Raw genomic sequence first — 19,439 nt, 5'->3', positions numbered from 1 at the left:
TGACTAAAAGCCTCACAAAAATGCCTTTTTCTAGGTAAATTGTGTTAAATTATCACAACAAACAGTGAAGGGGCGAGCAATGGTGAGGTGAATCTGGGGGATGAATGGTTGCAGATGGAGTTCCGATGCCCGCACAACTGGCCTGGGTGTGAGGCTGGATCACTCTGGGCGCCAATCTGATTTGAAGAGCTTGAGAGCAGCTTCAGACTGGGCAACAAAATCTGGGTCCAGAGCGAGTCGCTGGGCAGCAAAGTCTGGGCAGAGAGCAAGTCGCTGAGTGGCATGCTCTAGGGCTGGGGTTCACAGTACCAGGGTCTTAATGCGAGGTACAATGTGTTGTTTAGACGGCTTAAAAACTGGCCCAGATCGGAGACAAGAGTCAATTTTGCGATCTCTCTCTCTCTCTCTCTCTCTCTCTCTCTCTCTCTCTCTGTCTCTCTCTCTCTCTGCAATGTTCACTCCTCTCTCCAGTGTGCAGTGCCTTTTGTTTTTCTGTCAATGGGTCAATTTAAATGCTGACCCAGATAGACTGCAAAGACTGTCAGTCGGGACAAGGGCTAATTTTGCTTGTCTCCACAGCGGTCATCTCCATGGTTTCTGAGACTATGAAGGCTGCCCTGGCTGCTGTGCTCCATGCTCAATAATATGAACTGATAAGTGAGGTTCTGGGCCTGCTCCGGGCTGCTCAGCGGTTCAGATCTGAGGATTCGATTTTGGATTGGAATGCTGTTGTTCACTTCAATTATTTGCATGAGTTGTATTTTTTTTCCTTCTCTTGCATTCAAATGTTGGTCTTTTTTTGTTCTTTTTTCCTTTAAATTGGGTACTTTTGGGTTTCTTGTTTTGTGGCTACCTATGAGCAAGTGACTCTCAAGCTTGTATAATTTATACATTCCTTGAGAGTAAATGTACTTGAATCTTCAACCTTTTATCTAAAGTCAATACTTGTGTGAAGAAATTTCATGGTAACTTGCATATAAAAGAGTTTCTATGAAGAGGATGCTTATGAGGACTAAAATTTGACAGAGTGGAGCTGCCAGTGAAGCCACAGCATTTAGATGAGGACTCAGGGCTGACATTTTTCTTTAAATAAGACTGTACTATCTGTCCAGCAATTACAAAAACGGGCATGGAAAGGGGGAGGTTTCAGCTTCCACTGTCAACTGGAAAAGCGTAGGATCCAGGCATTCTGCGTAATGTGGAACAGCCACTGCCAGACCTCAGTTTTGTCTGCCCTCACCATCCTTGAATCTTGTCACTGAACCCTGGCGTACTCAAGTGCAGCTCATGGCTTGTCTTCCATATCGAGCCATGTGTGATTCATTGTTACAGAAGCCCTGGTGAAGTGCTCAGGTTCAGACTAGGTACCTGACTGAATGATGTTGAAGCAGATATGTACCTGTGAGATTTCAGACTGCAGAACGATGGGCACCAAAATTCACCAATACTATACAAAGTAAGATACCTGCATAACCAAATTGGTGTTGTACAGTTAATTCCATTGCATTACGAAGATGTCATAGTTATTTTTGTATTGGAGTTAGGCAAGCAAAATTTCTCTTTCCATTTTTCACCTGATGTCTTTGGGATTTTGCCATTATTCTATTTAGATTATTAGAATTAAAGTCTGTGAGATGGGGCACAGGGATGATTCTTCTCCTCTTCCTAAACTTCATTTTAATGAAGCTGAGATCAGAAACACTGTACATGTTGATTCTTGCTAAAGAGCAATTCCGCCAGTCCGTGCTTTTGTTTCCTCCAGCGTGCTAGAGTGCATGTTTAGTGTGTGCAGCAGAGAAAAGATCATACTGCATTGAGATATCTTACACAGATTTATATACAGCCCAGTATTAAAAGGAGCTGGTGTGTGTTAAACTTTTCAGTCCCATGAGGGAAAAAAACATGTTCAAAATCTTCATGCAGAGTGGTAGAAATGCTCGGCAACTCGGGCAGCATCTATGGCGAGAGTTAAGCTGTCATTGGAACACAGACAATATGGAGGTAAATGTACTAAAGTACAGACGGGGAAATGGGTAAAAAAAAAAATTGCTAAGGTCTATGATGGGGTGGAGGACAGGAGACGAATGATATAGGACAATGGAGATGACGGGGCAATTGCATTAGAACTGTGAATAGTAAAAGTGAATCTGGAGGAGATGCAAATGGAAGGAGATGAATGACTGTTTCACATTTCTAGCAGAGGGGAAAATAAAAATGTTGGCAGTATGAGATACAGAGGCTATAATTTTCATCTGGAATGGTTGATCTTGATTGTTGACTCATGAAAACTGTGGTGTGCCAAGATGGAATATGTGGTGCCATTACTCAAGTTTTACTGAGCTTGGTTAAGTAAATATAGAAAGTCCGAAGGCAGAGTCTAGTTTCCAGACAAGATAGAAACAGAATAGAAGGGATATATGATACCATGTAAGAACATTGTCCTTGAGAAATCGAAAGAAAATACTTGTCCAGCGGTTAAAATGCCCCAGTAGAAGGTGGTATTCAGGAACCAGAGAGAACGTGTTGAAACAGTTTGAAACCAGTCTCTAAATAAGGGGGAGGCTGCTTAGACATGAAATTTTTAAAACATCTTCATATTGTGGAGAACCTTCAGAATTCTGTAACCCTGAGAAGCCCAACCATTCAATGCTCGGACTGATTAAAGTTCTGGACATACAGGAATTAAGGGATATAGGGGAGGAGGAGGTAAATGATGTTCAGGATCAGCTATGATCTTATTGAATGGCAAATAAAAGACTCAGGAGGCTGAATAGCCTCCTAGCTTTCCTATTTTGTCAGCTCTTTTCTGTTACATAGGAATTGGAAATAGGAAGCAAACATACTCTTATCATTTAAGCAACACACACAACAAAGTTGCTTGTATTTCCAGCATCTGCAGATTTCCTCGTGTCTGTGATACTGTATCATTTAACAGGATCAGAGCTGATCTGATTGTAACCTCATCTCCACATACCTGTTCAGCGATGGTAAATTTTTCCCCCACATCTTGTGCTTATCTGTTATCTATTTAGTTCAGATGTAAACATTCTAGGCTCTATTTCCACTGCCCTTTTGCTGAAGGGAATTGAAATGGCACGTGAGTCTCTGAGAGTAAACAAAATGCACCTCATTTCCGTTTTAAATGGGCAACCTCTTATTCTTAAGCAGTGGTGTGTGGCTCCATTTTCTCTGATTAAAAAAGAAACATCCTCTCCGTGACTGCCCTGCAAAGGCCTCGCAGGATCTCCCATGAAACCCATAGGCATAAGTGAAGGGGGAAAACGAGAAAGGAACTGAGAGGAGGGAAGAGGGTTTAAGAATAAACTATTGAATAACATAAAATGGAAGCGAATTGATAAGAATGTATGTTAAAGAGAGTAACAAAATGAAGTGTGGGAAATGATTAGTGACTAAAAAGGACATCATGTTGTAAAGATGGAGGTAGCAAATGAGTGTTTCATATCTCTTCAATGGAAGGGATGCTGCCCTGCTACAGTAAAGAAAAAAAGTAATAATTGATATTCAAAAATGGATTAAAAAGATGTATTTAATACGCTGGTAGCTCTCAAAATTTAAAAATAATGTTTTCAATCTATATAAAATATATATGAAGCGGAGGGAAAAATGAGTGAGAATTAGAGACTGGTTTCAAATTGGATATTGGAGTGGTTGAAAACAATTGGGGGACTGCAAATAATTCTCCTTAACTTCCACCATCTCCAATGGGATCCCACCGCCAAACACGTTTTTCCTTCCCTCACCCCTTCTGATTTCTGCCGACATCGCTCCCACGCGACTTCCTTGTCCACTCATCCCTCCCCATTCATCTCCCTTCTGGCACTTATCCTTGCAAGTAGGACAAATGCTACACCTGCCCCTACACCTTCTCCCTCACTAGCACTCAGGGCCTGAAACAGTTCTTCCAGGTGAGGTGACACTTCACCTGTGAGTCTTCTGGGGCTATATATGTGTCCAGTGCTCCCAATGTGGCCTCCTGTACATCGGTGAGACTGACGTAAATTGGGATACCACTTCGCCAAGCACCTACGCTCTGTCCACCAGAAAAAGTGGGATCTCCCTGCAGCCACCTATTTTAGTTCCATTTCCCATTCCCATTCCGAAATATCAATCCGTGGCCTCATCTACTGTTGCAATGAGGCCACACTCAGGTTGGAGGAACAACACCTTATATTTCTTCTGGGTAGCCTCCAATCTGATGGCATGAACATCGATTTCTCGAACTTCCAGTAATGCCCCACCCTCCCCTCCATTTCCCATTCCCATTTCCCTCTCTCATCTTATCTCCTTACCTGCTCATCACCTCCCTCTGATGCTCTTCCCCCTTTCCCCTTCCCTTTCATCCATGGCCTTCTGTCCTGTCCTATCAGATTCCTCCTTCTCCAGCCCTGTATCTCTTTCACCAATCAAGTTCCCAGCTCTTTACCTCACTCCTCCCCCTCCAGGTTTCACCTATCACCTTGTGTTTCTCCCTCCCCTTCCCTCACATTTTAACTCTACTCCTCATTTTTTTTCTTCAGCCCTGCTGACGGGTCTTGGCCTGGATCGTCAACTGTACTTTTTTCCACAGATGCTGCCTGGCCTGCTGAGTTCCTCCAGCATTTTGTGTGCGTTGCTTCGATTTCCAGCGTCTGCAGATTATCTGTTGATTGTGAAGGACTGCAGACGTTACTTCCTGGTGGCGGGGGGAGAGGGAGAGCTCCACATATGTTAATGGCATAGACCAGGCATCAATATAATGTTGAAAGTGGGAAAACTTCAGAAATATCATTTTTCATAAACGATGGAGTTGATTAAATGAAGGAAAAACTGAATTACGTATATTCTCAAGAAAACTGCTTGTTAATTCCTTCAGTATGCTCTAAAGTTGTCAATGACTGAAAATATAATGAATAAATATGAGTTTTCTTTCTCTCGTTGCAAACCTAGCTGGTATTTCCTGGTGCAGCAAGATAAATAATCAATACCAGTTTATTGTTCTCTATTATTTTCTTGCAAAAATGTCCTGATTTTTTTTTTTGGAAATTATATAGCCAGATTTATCATGGAATTCATTCATTCCATTTTGGAGAAGAAGAAGAAGAAAGCCCTTAACTCCAAGTGGAGTCATCGAGACGCTGTCAGGACGGCGTCTTTTTAGCAGGCTTTCTTATTTTTACAAGGCCGAGTTGCTAGCTCGACGCTCAACCCAGCACAGATGGAAAGCGTGCAAGGGAGCCAGCTGGATTTGAACTCAGGAGCCTTCACTCCGAAGTCCGGTGCTGATGCCATACGCCACCAGCCGGCCCATCTTAGAGTAGTTGAAGTAAATTTATCTCTGGGAATTTCACCTTGCATGTACTCTATTTTCACAGCTTGGATCGTTTAACTGGACATTTTCTGTGATGGTTTTAGACTCATGAATATGTGTTATCCTACTGCTATGTTTCTTGCTGCCCCATATATGTATGAAGTTTCAGTTCTCATTGCCACATCATTCAGAAGGATTTCAGGCTTCCATTCAAATCTGATTATGGTGGCAAAGATAATCCTGAGTTACAGCTTGCATGTTTTAAACCGAAATAAAGTTATTACCTTTAAGATGGTTTAGAAGTCTTTTGTCTATACTTATTAGTTACATTTGCTTTACCTATTGTTTGCTTTCTGCTTTCAGGAATCTGGTCTAAGTTATTTATAGCTGTTCTATTTATTCCCTAACAATGAATGCACTGAACTTGGGTCATGTTTTATAAATATTAAAGTTGGAAACCTGAATCATTTCTTCACCATTAACAAGTGTTGGAAGTTTTTTAAAAAAGTAAAATGCGCTATTTTTTCACAATTTACCGATGTAATTGATATTTTAAACAAACCTGAATTATTAATTATGTATGGGCAATACACATGTGAATAATACAAAATTTGTGACAACACATATAATCTTTGTACCATTCTTTCAAACAAGTTACCCTTGCAAATTTGACTTCAAAATGTTGGCTACTACAGGAAAACTATGAACTGGTGTTTACTGTTCAGCCAATGAACTTCCTTGTTAGTTTGGAATATTTTTATTATTATTCAAGCCGCCAAAAAAAGGTTTAGTGCTTTTATGTGTCTGTAGAACAAGTTTCTGCTGTATTTACATTATAAGCACAATGTTTATAATATATTATCTAAATGAGTAATGACTGAGAACATCCAAGTCGTGAAGTTCTTCAACTTAGAAATTATATCTGAAAAGTTCATATGCTGCCAATAGGAACATTTTATTTGCCTGGTTAGCTAATCTCCTGCACAAATGTTTTACAAATGTATTTTGTTCTGTTACACCTTCATTTGCTCCATGGAACTGAATAATCAAATCCTGGCTCGTTATATAATTGTGTCTTTTGCATTTTTTTTTAAATTGAGAAAGGCAATTTTTTTTTCATTTTGGTAGAAGCAAATGCAATAAATATTTGTCAAGCACTGTGATCTAAAAGGTTAGAAGCTATAAATCTCAGTGCTTCCAAAAGCAAGTATTTTGAGAATATATATTTTTTTAAGGTACCGTTAAAGTCAGAAGTTTACATATACTTAGGTTGAAGTCATTAAAACTCATTAACCACTCCACAGATTTCATATTAGCAAACTATAGCTTTGGCAAGACGTTGAGGACATCTACTTTGTAGTTTTTCCAACAATTGTTTACAGACAGATTATTTCACTTTTAATTGACTGTATCACAATTCCAGTGGGTCAGAAGTTTACAAACAAAATCAAAAGAAATCAGCCAAGACCTCAGAAAAAAAATTTGTGGACCTCCACAAGTCTGGTTCATCCTTGGGAGCAATTTCCAACTGCCTGAAGGTACCACGTTCATCTGTACAAACAATAATACGCAAGTATAAACACCATGGGACCATGCAGCCGTCATACTGCTCAGGATGCAGATACATTCTGTCTCCTAGAGATGAAAGTACTTTGGCGCGAAAAGTGCAAATCAATCCCAGAACAACAGCAAAGGACCTTGTGAAGATGCTGGAGGAAACAGGTGGACAAGTATCTATATCCACAGTAAAATGAGTCCTATATCGACATAACCTGAAAGGCTGCTCAGCAAGGAAGAAGCCACTGCTCCAAAACTGCCATAAAAAAGCCAGACTATGGTTTGCAAGTGCACATGAGGACAAAGATCTTACTTTTTGGAGAAATGTCATTTAGCTTTATGAAACAAAAATTGAACTCTTTGACCATAAACAGCGGGGCTTGCTGTTCTGGTTAACAATGGATGGTGCAATCCTGGTCATATTACGATCGAGGAACATGTCTGTAGCCCGGATATTGAACTTTTTGCTGTTGGACTCTGGCCATATTCCACCAAGATGCAATACTGGGCGTCATGGGAGGTTGTTCCTGCCTGTGGCCATCGAACTTTGCAGCTCCTCCCATAGAGGGTCAGGCACCCTGTGCCAATATGCTGGTCCTGGACTTATTTTTGTCTGGCATAGTTTGCATATTGTTGTTTGATTGTTTGTGGTTTTTGTATTGCTGTACTTATGCTCTGTTCTTGGTTGGTGCAGCTGTAACGAAACCCAATTTCCCTCGGGATCAATCAAGTATGTCTATGTCTATGTCTATAATGCCGGACGATGCTGAGGACATTCTACGAGTCTGTGGTGGCCAGTGCTATCATGTTTGCTGTTGTGTGCTGGGGCAGCAGGCTGAGGGTAGCAGACACAAACGGAATCAACAAACTCATCTGTAAGGCCAGTGATGTTGTGGGGATGAAACTGGACTCTCTCATGGTGGTGTCTGAAAAGAGAATGCTGTGTAAGTTGCATGCCGTCTTGGTCAATGTCTCCCATCCACTACATAATGTACTGGGTGGGGAAAGGAATACACTCAGCCAGAGACTCATTCCTCTGAGATGCAGCACAGAGCATCATAGGAAGTCATTCCTGCCTGTGGCCATCAAACTTTACAACTCCTCCCTTGGAAGGTCAGACACCCTGAGCCGATAGGCTGGTCCTGGACTTACTTAATAATTTACTGGCATAATTTACATATTACTATTTAACTATTTATAGTTCTATTACTATTTATTATTTATGGTGCAACTGTAATAAAAACCAATTTCCCCCGGGATCAGTAAAGTATGACTATGACTATAATCACCATCGTTATGTTTGGAGGAAAAAGGGTGAGGCTTGCAAGCCAAAGAACACCATCCCAACCGTGAAGCATGGGGGTAGCAGCATCTTGTTGTGGGGCTGCTTTGCTGCAGGAGGGACTGATGCACTTCACATAATAGATGGCATCATGAGGAAGGAAAGTTATGTGGTTATATTGAAGCAACATATCGAGACATCAGCCAGAAGTTGAAGCTCGGTCACAAATGAGTCTTCCAAATGGATAATGACCCCAAGCATTCTCCAAAGTTGTGGCAAAATTGCTTAAGGACAACAAAGTCAAGGTATTGGAGTGGCCATCACAAAGCCCTGACTCAATCCGATAGAAAATTTGTGGGCTCAATCACTAGAAAATGGCTAAATCCAATACCACCTACATTAGAAGATTGGTACGAAATTATCTTGGAAATATTTAAAATGGAAAAGTTGACTTACTCCCTGAGAACTCAAAAAGAAAAATTTTATCAAATCTGGAATAAATGGATTGAATATATAACCCCAATGCGAGCAGACTTTAGATGACTCTCCTAATGATTTATATTACTCTTCTCATCAACACAGTAATATTGCTAACGTAAGCACCCCTAGTCTAAATGTTTGGTTTTTTTTTTGTTTTTTTTTGGAAAATAGAGAATTAACACAAGTAAAGGGAAAGATTTGGGAAAGGGATAAAAAAAATGAAAAAATTAAGTAAATAAGTACATAGGGATTGGATAATTATGTCTGCGGGTAGGAGCAAGCATGAACAAATTAGGATATAAACACCTACAATGGTTGGTATATAGGCTTGTATACAACATTTTGGACCAGTGGAAATGGTCTAGAAGGGTTGTGTGGAAACTATTATTACCATTTTTCTTAACAAATAATTTTATTACTTAGCCTAATAGGTTAGATTTACCACAGTACATAATTATCTATTTAAATATTTATTTTCCTTTTATATCATCTCAATGTGTACTTAAGAATGTATAAATAATTGTAGTTTTATACATATAAAAAAATGGAAAAGGTTATATGTGTGGAAAAAAAAAAAAAAATTTGTGGGCAGAACTGAAAAAGCATGTGCGAACAAAGAGGCCTACAAACCTGACTCAGCTACACCAGTTCTATCTGGAGGAATGGAACAAAATTACAGCAACTTATTGTAAGAAGCTTGTGGAAGGCTACCCAAAACGTTTGACCCAAGCTAAACAACTTAAAGGCAATGCTACCAAATACTAACAAAGTGTATGTAAACTTCTAACCCACTGGGAATGTGATGAAAGAAATAAAAGCTGAAATAAATCATTCTCTCTACTATTATTCTGACATTTCACATTCCTAAAATAAAGTAGTGATCCTAACTGACCTAAGACAGGGAATGTTTTCCAGAATTAAATGTCAGGAATTGTGAAAAACTGAGTTTAAATATATTTGGCTAAGGTGTATGTAAACTTCTGACTTCAACTGTATGTGTTGAAGGAGCATTATTACCTGTTTAATCATCGGACCTTTAGTCTAAACATGGCTTAAAGAGTTAAGTGCCATCGATGAGATAACAATGACTGTCCTGGAAGTTAAGGCAGCAATTAATTATGACATTAAGGTGCCCTGGTTAATAGAAGTCAATAGACAACAAAGGGAAAACCATTTAATAGTAAGAGCAAATTTTTTGCACAAAGGAAAATGGTTACAGTTGTTGGGAGGTCAATTATCCCATCCCCAAGACATTAATGCAGGAGTTCTTAAACATTCTATTACTTTCAGTTACATTTTCAGTGAATTGCCTTCTATCATAAGTTGTAAAGTAGGAATGTTTGCTGATTGTGCAATGTTCAATTCTATTTTCAGTTCCTCAGCAAGGAAGGCACAGTATGATGGCATACAGCAATATCTTGATAATATTCAGACATGGACTGAATTACGTTAAGAAATATATACAACATAAATGTCTCAGACAATGACCATCCTACAAAAGACAACCATTTACAATAAAAATCTCATAACTGGCTTTCCATTTGTTTGGAAATCCTGATTAACTCGGTGTCTGCCTGATAAATGCTGCTTCCTGTGCTCACTTAAACACACTGGGCCTTCCTTTCAACTTAATAGGCCACTTCCCACATTCCCTTTTGACTGATCAGGACTCTGCTTCCCATGCTCCATTCTTGACTCACCAAAATTCACTGGTAAATTTATTATATCGCTAGTAACTTAAAAATTCGAGTTAAAGGTTGGGATATTAGAGGGAGTAATATCCAATACTTAAGAAAATTTGCATGTCTGATCCAACAAAGTCTCCAAGGTGCCTTGTTATTGGAGTTGTGCTGCACTTTGATGTTGATTAATATATCTCACTATTCCTTTTTTGATTCTTTTGTTCTATTTACCCTTGTAGTTTTTCATTATTACAGCCCAGTGTCAGTTGTCAATAGAGTAAAGCTGAAATGGTTGGTTCTGTGACAATTGCTTTTTATTCATTGAGACGATGTCAAATCAATGTTACTAAAAATAAATTGCTAATATACTCCATGCAATGATATGAAAATAGTTTTTTTCACCACAGGTACCAGTTTGTGTGGGAAACATTTTTAATATACTTGCACAGTGCAAATGCATGTATTATTGCTCATGCATATTTGTGCAATAAATGCCTAACTTTCTTAACATGGAACACTTCAGTCTTTTCACCTCCTTTGGAAAAGTTAGAATTCTGGAACTTTGTATAGCAATTGAGAGACAACATTAAGTTCAGCAAAGCCATTGATGAAAATGATATAAAATGTACCAACTATCACCGTGTGCCATTTGCTGTGTTGCTCCCTTTGGAATTAGCTTCTTGTAAATTTAGATTTTCATTTCTTCTGTTGGCCTGGAACTGTTAATATAATGGGCCACGCGATTCATTATGACAGCTTTTCAATATCATTGCAGATATTCCTCCAGTGCCGGTCTATTACATTTTCATCTGTGTTACATATCATGCTACCCTTTTGTAATGTTTAAATTGATCTCATGTTAAGAGTGAATCTTCCTCGTGATTATACACTGTGGGCATCAATCTGTCTGAAGTGCATAGTGAAATTGTAGCTGAGTATTTTTGAGAATTCATTCTGATTTTGCTACAGAACAGTGAGGATATCTTCATTTAGCAAAACAGCAAAAATGGCACTCAGCTACAAATTATATTTAAAAGATCCATATCTAAGATTAGAGGCTCAGGTTAAAAGTAATCCATGGTCCTACTAGTGATGTAGCATTGATAATTTGGCAAGGAAGACTTTGTTGCATCCAAATTAGGCAAAAAGAAACTTAACTTCTGCTTGTCATTGAAATTATTTAAGCTAGTCACACAATGGCTGTCAAATATAACATGTTTTCTTACTTTTGGTCTATGATAATGAAGAAAATTTAGGTAGATTACTTTAAAATCTAAAATAAAGCTCAATTCAATAAGATTAAGTGATCTGAAATTAAATACCTTCTTGGGCATCTAGAAACAATTTGCTAACCTACTCATTTTGTTATAAGCACTTCTTTCTGCCTTCTTGTCAGTGCTATTCATCTTCCCTGATTGCTTCAATAGCATTTTGTAATATAGAGACTGCAACTATCTGCAGCATTTGCAAGCATGAACAAACTATGGTTCTGCATACATTTTCATGATTTTGAGGCCTTCTGTCGGTTGGGGTAGACCATAGATGTTGTGTCCTAGCTGTCTATGTGTTGCACAAACCAGGGCAGTAAGATAGGGAGAGCAAGCTGTTGCCCATGTAGCAGCCCCCCCCTCCACAAAGCTAAAAAATTCAAAGGAATGGCTGAGAGCAATGCAGTTTGGTACCAGCAGCATAGCAGGGGTTGCCAGTCAAAGCTGAACTCAACATAAGACTGCCTCAGGGACTCCAGCTCTAGATTTTTCCTCAGGGTTTCCTCCCAAAACTTTCCCAACGAGTGTATATAGCGCAAAGAGGCAGAGGTTTGACATCAGAGTTTTTCTTCTCCTAGATGAGCTGCCAACTATGGCTGGTGAGTTTCATCTCCCAGAAGCTACTGGACTTAAGGGGCCAGTAACCCGCCTTTTCCCTTTCTCTTGTCAGTAGAAACGGTTCCGCTGGGCTTAGTAGCTGAGCCACGTGCGAAGGCCAGAAGCTGGACTGGTTGTCAATGGCTATTTGAGACGCATGCTCTTGGGAGCATTTATTAGGTAGTGGGAGCTTATCCCTACTACCACTCCTGGCTATAACAGTCTTAAGGAACCCTTCACGAAATTACTGCAGAACTTAATGCAATGCTTCATTTATATTGTTTGCATGATATGAATTTAGGTTGTAGCTTTCGATGATCAGTGAATGTGCATCCCATATCTCTGTGCTTCTCCACCTCAAAAAGTTTTGTTCTACGGAAATATATCACATCACAGTTAATGGCTCTGTAAATTTCATTGAAATGAAAAATACCCCAAGTTGTTCTCAACTGGTTGCTTCAAGAAAGTTAATGTAATTGAAAAGGTTATATTTTCTTTAAGTATCTATCCCCCTGAACTTGCATTCAAATGTTCACTTGGCATTGTAGAATGTTGACAATTTCCTCAAATTTTATCCAATAAGTATTTACTTCAGATAGGCTGCTGAATACCCAGCAAAAGTAGTGTAGATTTACACATCTTCCCTTTTGACTAATAGTAATTACAGTAATTATAAGTCAGGTATTCATATTCTTAATTTGACAGCATTGTGCAAAACTTATTTTACATAAGTAGTATTTCATCAGCTTCAAGCCTCAGCCATTCAGAATCATAATGGCCAGCCAATGGTTAAAAGTGGGTTACTGATATGTTTTTGAGCAACATGCACAAAGTGCTTGACAAACTCAGCAGGTCCGACAGCATCTATTGAAACGAATAAACAGCCGACGTTTCAGGCCGAGATCCTCTTTTGGGTAGTTAATAGGTCAATCTATGCTCATTCTACATACATGCTTTATTCAGTAATTTGTAACGCTGAATCAGATAATCATACTATAAACCAAACTAAATATAAATTATGCTCAACATAACTACCAAGGCATGCAAGAAACTTTTTAAATTATTGAAAATATCCGTGGCTTATATGTATCTTATTGCCTACATTGCTGTTTCATTTATTGTTGTTTCAGATAAGACATGGATGCATTCACCAGAAGCTCTAACAAAACATTTTATACCCTACAACGTAAAGGTATGTGATGAACTATAATGATCAATTTAAAAAAAGAGTTAATCATTTAAGAAGAAAAAGTTTCTAAAATATTTGGCAAATTTAACTTCGTTAATGTAATGGAAGTCAGTTTAAGCTTATTTTTGTATTTAATTTGATTTTAGTTAAATCACATCATGTTATGCTAATTAGTGCACCTACATTATTAGATTTGCTACATTGTACTTGCATGCTTTATTAATTTTTATTGTATAATTGTTAATTCATTTTAAATACCAAACTTAAATAATCAACAGAGTGTCATAATTGAGTTTACAAGGGAGTATACCATTATTTAGTGTATCTTTAGAAACCATGATGCAGTTGGATAGCTCGGTGATCTGGCATATTTAACTAAGATGTACTGTAGATTCAAATCTAATACACATCTTTAACAGATATGTGGGATACTGGCCACTAGTTGTTATCATTCCTGTGTATTTCATTGAAGTCAGTATGCAGATAGTGTTTGATGTTACTGACCAAGGATAAGCTTCTTATTAAATATCTTGTCTCCCTGTTGACCGTCAGAGAATTGCAAGAAATTACCTTGTTTCATCTCAAACCCTTACTGGATTTTCAAGCTCTCTTGTACTTTATTTTCCATACAAGGTTGACAGATGGCCTGTAAAGCTAGAAAAATCATACTGGTACTATTGCAAATACATTAAATTAAGATATAGGGTTACAATGGAATAGATGCTTAAGAATTTATTTGTCTTAGAGGGTTCAAGCAGGTGCTTTGCAAAGTGGTTTCTATTTTGAGAGCCACTGCTATAAAATTATATATCACAAAGGTCTTTGTGCTATAGACTTTTGATCCATCTTGCAGCATTAAACTGAGCTGAAACATTTCCTTTGCTGAGCACACAAGCTAAACATTGGGTTGTGTGTTACTGGAAGCTTAGGACGACGAGCTGGACATTGTGAGGGAAAGCCGTGTAATTACTGGGAGAAGAATGGGGGTTTTGGGAGAAGGGAATCAGTGGTTTCAGAGTTTGGAGCAGGATTGCAGTCTGGTTGAAGGCATTCAAACTCAGGCTCATGATTAGATTGGGATGTTGATATTTCAGATGATTGCTCCCCCCCACCCTTCACTGTTCCCCATTTCTGTTTCCCTCCCTCTCCTATCTCCTTACCTGCCTCTGCTGCTCCCCCTCCAGCCCTTTATATCTTTCACCAATCAGCTTTTCAGCTCTTTACCCCCTCCCCCTCCCAGTTTCACGTAATTACTTGCCACCTTGTGCTTCTTCCTCCCCTCTCCCCACCTTCTTGCTCTGGCTTCTCAACATTTTTTTCTAGTCATGATGAAGGGTCTTGGCCCGAAACATCATCTGTTCATTCATTTCCATAGATGCTGCTTGACCTCCTGAGTTCCTCCAGCATTTTTTTGCGTTTTACCTTGGATTTCCAGCATCTCCAGATTTTAGCGGGTTGGTGATACTTTGATTGGTAAAATAGTGGGATGGTTAGATTACCAACAGAAGAGTTTCCCAAATGGGAAAGGACTTAATTGAAGGAAGACTCACCTGAGAGAGCTTCCAAATTTGGAAGTCATGGCCTGGGACATGGTAAAATAATGATGAAGATTGTCTTGCATGTCGCAGAGATCTGCTTCTTTATGCATGAATGACTACTGCCATCTGTGAGTTAGGAATTATGTGGATTAAAACTGCAAAAATGATGTATGTGCATAGGCTACACACCATCTTTCCCTGGTGCTTCAGTTCATTAGTAGATCAGCTGCATAGAAGACCAGAAAGTTTAATTGCAGAGCAGATAGGTTTGATATTGTATTGCATAATGGATGTCGCAGTTCACTATGTAACACAAGTTCTTACCATTGAGTTTTTAAACTTATATTTAACTATGGTATTCCTGAGTAGCGAATTCTTGATTCTTGTATCCATTTCTGCAGTCTTTGATTGCACACTTTATTGCTGTAAAAACTTGAAGGTAAATAAGCTAAGTGTAGAAGCTGTGACTTGTAGCAATATGATGTGATGAATAACGCTTGCAGAACTTATAATCGGAAAGGTATTTTAAATATTCTGAATATTGATACGGTCTGTGCTGCAGTGGAGTATTTTTCTTTTCCTTATGTGTAGGAAAGAACAAACTTGTTCCTTTCACCTTATTTTATCAGAACTTTGACTGACTTTTTCCTTGATTTCACTTTCTTTTAATTTAGATTGTCAAAATAATGCTTCACTCTGTTCTGTTTTGATACTTGTAATTTCCTTTTGTTATTATTGGGCCCCTTCACTAACCTGTTGCTGATTTCTCCTTCACTTAATAGCCACTTTGGTGCTGTATAGTGCCCTGGCATTTGGCAGAACAATGGCCAATTCACCAAATCTCGATTCCATACATTTTGTCTTCTAACACAATGCACAGCTTCTATTTCTTCCTTTTTGAAATGCCCTGGCGTTAAAATTCTGATTGGGGTCTTCATTGAAATCCAGCAACTTTTTCCAGCAAATAAGATGAATCCATATCCAAGATGAATGCAGTTATGTCAGAATGTAGCTCTTTTTTGGGGGGTAGAGGATGTGGGTTGATTTTCCACCCAGTCCTCTTATTCTACCGCAGGTCACATCAAGGAAACTTTCCAGACTACCTCAAGATTTGTCTATGCATGTCATTAAAAAAATTCCATAACATATTCCAAATTAGACTCGAACGAGAATCTCCAAGACCTAAAAGCTTATTGAAGCCTGATCTTCATTCCCTGTAAATCTAGAAAGCTTTATAGAGTATTACTCATTTAAGATGAGAAATACTGACTTTTTGTTTTGGTACCTTTCTGAACACTTACAACCTCTGTCAATTACTCCTACAATGTATACAGAAGAATAACATGTAAGGGTTGCTGCTGTTCTAACATCTCTCACAATTCACAGAAATCACAAAGCACTACACAGCCAATGCAGTACTTTAGAAGTGAAATGTTATAATGAATTTAGGCACAGCTGGTGTTCAAAAACATTTTCTTAAACCAGAGCTTTGTAACATGGTGTCATGACAACAACCTTTTCCTCAATATCAGAAAACAAAAGAGCTGGTCATCGACTTCAGGAAAGGGGCAGTGCACAGGCATCAATGCTGCTGAGGTCGAGGGGGTTATCCTGGTCCAACCATGTAAACATACGCCAAGAATACTCGCCAGTACCACTACTTCCTCAGGCTAAAGAAATTTGACATGTTCAGCCAACCCTCATCAGTTTTTTAGCAATGCATCAGAGAAAGCTCCTATCTAAATGCACCTCCCTCCCCTTTCTAGATCTTTCTTTCTCTGTCTCTGGAGACAGCTTATCTACTGATGTCTACTATAAGCCTACTGACTCTCACAGCTACCTGGACTATTCCTCTTCCTCTTGCCATCCCCTTCTCGCAATTCCTCCGTCTCCGCCGCATCTGCTCTCAGGATGAGGCTTTTCATTCCAGGACGAGGGAGAGGTCTTCCTTTTTTAAAGAAAGGGGCTTCCCTTCCTCCACCATCAACTCTGCTCTCAAACGCATCTCCCCCATTTCACGCACATCTGCTCTCACTCCATCCTCCCGCCACTCCACTAAGAATAGGGTTCCCCTGGTCCTCACCTACCACCCCACCAGCCTCCGGGTCCAACATATTATTCTCTGTAACTTCCGCCACCTCCAACGGGATCCCACCACTAAGCACATCTTTCCCTCCCACCCCCCCCCCCCGCTTTCCGCAGGGATCACTCCCTACGCAACTCTCTTGTCCATTTGTACCCCCAATCCCTCCCCACTGATCTCCCTCCTAGCACTTATCCTTGTAAGCGGAACAAGTGCTACACATGCCCTTACACTTCCTCCCTCACCACCATTCAGGGCCCCAGACAGTCCTTCCAAGTGAGGCGATGCTTCAACTGTGAGTTGGCTGGGGTGATATACTGCATCCAGTGCTCCTGATGTGGCCTTCTATATATTGGCAAGACCCGACGCAGACTGGGAGATCGTTTTGCTGAACACCTACGCTCTGTCCGCCAGAGAAAGCAGGATCTCCCAGTGGCCACACATTTTAATTCCACATCCCATACCCATTCTGATATGTCTATCCACAGCCTCCTCTACTGTAAAGATGAAGCCACACTCAGGTTGGAGGAACAACACCTTATATTCCGTCTGGGTAGCCTCCAACCTGATACCATGAACATTGATTTCTCTAACTTCCACTAATGCCCCACCTTGCCCTTGTGCCCCATCCGTTATTTATTTATATACACACATATTCTCCCTCTCCCTCTCCCTCTCCCTCCCCCTTGCTCATCTTCTGGGTTCCCCCCCCCCCTTTTCCTTCTCCTTGGGCCTCCTGTCCCATGATCCTCTCATATCCCCTTTGCCAATCACCTGTCCAGCTCTTGGCTCCATCCCTCCCCCTCCTGTCTTCTCCTATCATTTTGGATCTCCCCCTCCCCCTCCCACTTTCAAATCTCTTACTAGCTCTTCCTTCAGTTAGTCCCGACGAAGGGTCTCGGCCCGAAACATCAACTGTACCTCTTCCTAGAGATGCTCCCTGGCCTGTTGCGTTCACCAGCAACTTTGATGTGTGTTGCTTGAATTTCCAGCATCTGCAGAATTCCTTGTGTTTGCGTATCTAAATGCTTCATGGCTTTGTATGGCAACTGCTCCGCCCATGACCACAAGAAGCTGCAGTTTTGGGTGCATCTCAGCATTTTTTGAAGACCAAACTTCCCTACATGGAATCTGCCTATCTCAGTAAAACAGCCAGCATCATCAAAGACTCAAATGATCCTGCAGATGCTGGAAATCTTGAGCAAAATATCTAGTATGCTAGAAGAACTCAGCAGGTTAGGCAGCATCTATGGAAGGGAATAAACAGTAGCCTAACCCGCTAAGTTCCTTCAGCACTGTGTGTGTGTGTCTTTAGCCTAATGAAAGCTCTCACCCACCTCAGACTTTCCGTTCTCTCCTCTCGCACTGGGGAGATACAAAAAGCTGAAAGCAAGTGCCGCCAGGCTCCGTACTGCCATTATAAGACTTGAACAATTCCCTTGCTGATTATATGTTCTCAATGTATCTCGTCGTGATTTTGCACCTTATTGTTCACCTGCACTGCACTTTCTGTGCAGCTGTGACACTTTATTTTGCCTTCTGTTATTGTTTTATTTCATGCTGACTGAGTGCACTGTCTAATGAATTGATCTCTCTGACCAGTACGTGTGACAGCAATGAACCAATTCTGATTTATTATATCATCTTTGGATGAAAGATCCGATTGGCCTTCCATGTAACATTATACTTTCTTTATGTTGTTGATGTGTGTGGCATATTTATGTCATCAAGTTAAAGTCCTAACATCCTGAAGTTGGTGGGAGTGCCGAGGACCTCAGCAAAGTGCAAGGAAGTCTAATTAAACTATGAAGTGTTGCAAAATGTGGTCCTCCCATTCATCTGCTCTGACTTCAGTTTGGTTTGTAGTTTCTGCACTATTCCTTCTGGCTGTGGATGCAAACATAAATGACGTGCCTTTATAGTATAGACTCCTTGATTGAAATATTTTAATGATCCTTCCCCTGCAATTTAGAAATTTGTCTGACAACATGACCACACGCAACTGTCTGGATGGGTGGAACAGCTGTAAGTTGGGACCTCATATTATTACATTATGTATTCTTCATTGCAGCTAAATTACAGGGTTGTGATCTGCATTGAAATGCTTCATAGATGGCTAACCTTCTGCCATTATTTTGACATCTGGGAATCATCAGACATTGTACAAAAATTCTTTAAGGATTCAGATGACTTGAAATTGACTCTTGGAATTTCAAAAGACTCATAGGACTTGACAGTCTTGTGGCTCTGGAGACAGTTGAGAACTTTAGTATAAAACCATACGGGTTTAGGATGGACTAGAATTTTAGGCCATTTGGGCCGTAGATTCTGCATTTCATCATGGCTGATCCATTTTTCCTCTCAGCTGCAATCTCCTGCCTTCTCCCCGTACCCCTTCATGCCCTGACCAATCAAGAATTTATCGGCCTCTATCATAAATATACATAAAGAGTTG

General features: G+C 39.9%; 1 protein-coding gene across 11 annotated transcripts in view; it reads left to right on the top strand.

The window, feature by feature from the left end:
• gulp1a (GULP PTB domain containing engulfment adaptor 1a) overlaps nt 1–19,439 on the top strand; it is a 411,215-nt gene that overhangs the window by 246,384 nt on the left and 145,392 nt on the right. For all 11 annotated transcript variants that reach the window (XR_011886433.1, XM_072261710.1, XM_072261714.1 and 8 more), the window contains one exon: nt 13,305–13,366. Coding sequence is in view for 10 of the 11 variants with exons in the window: in XM_072261710.1 (XP_072117811.1) it covers nt 13,305–13,366 (62 nt within the window). In the remaining variant the exon portion in view is untranslated. The remainder of the gene's footprint in view (nt 1–13,304; nt 13,367–19,439) is intronic.

Source organism: Mobula birostris, chromosome 6, assembly GCF_030028105.1.
Source record: "Mobula birostris isolate sMobBir1 chromosome 6, sMobBir1.hap1, whole genome shotgun sequence".
Taxonomy (NCBI): Eukaryota; Metazoa; Chordata; class Chondrichthyes; order Myliobatiformes; family Myliobatidae; genus Mobula; species Mobula birostris.
Note: the sequence above shows the minus strand (reverse complement) of the source record. Positions and strands in the feature narration are given on the sequence as shown.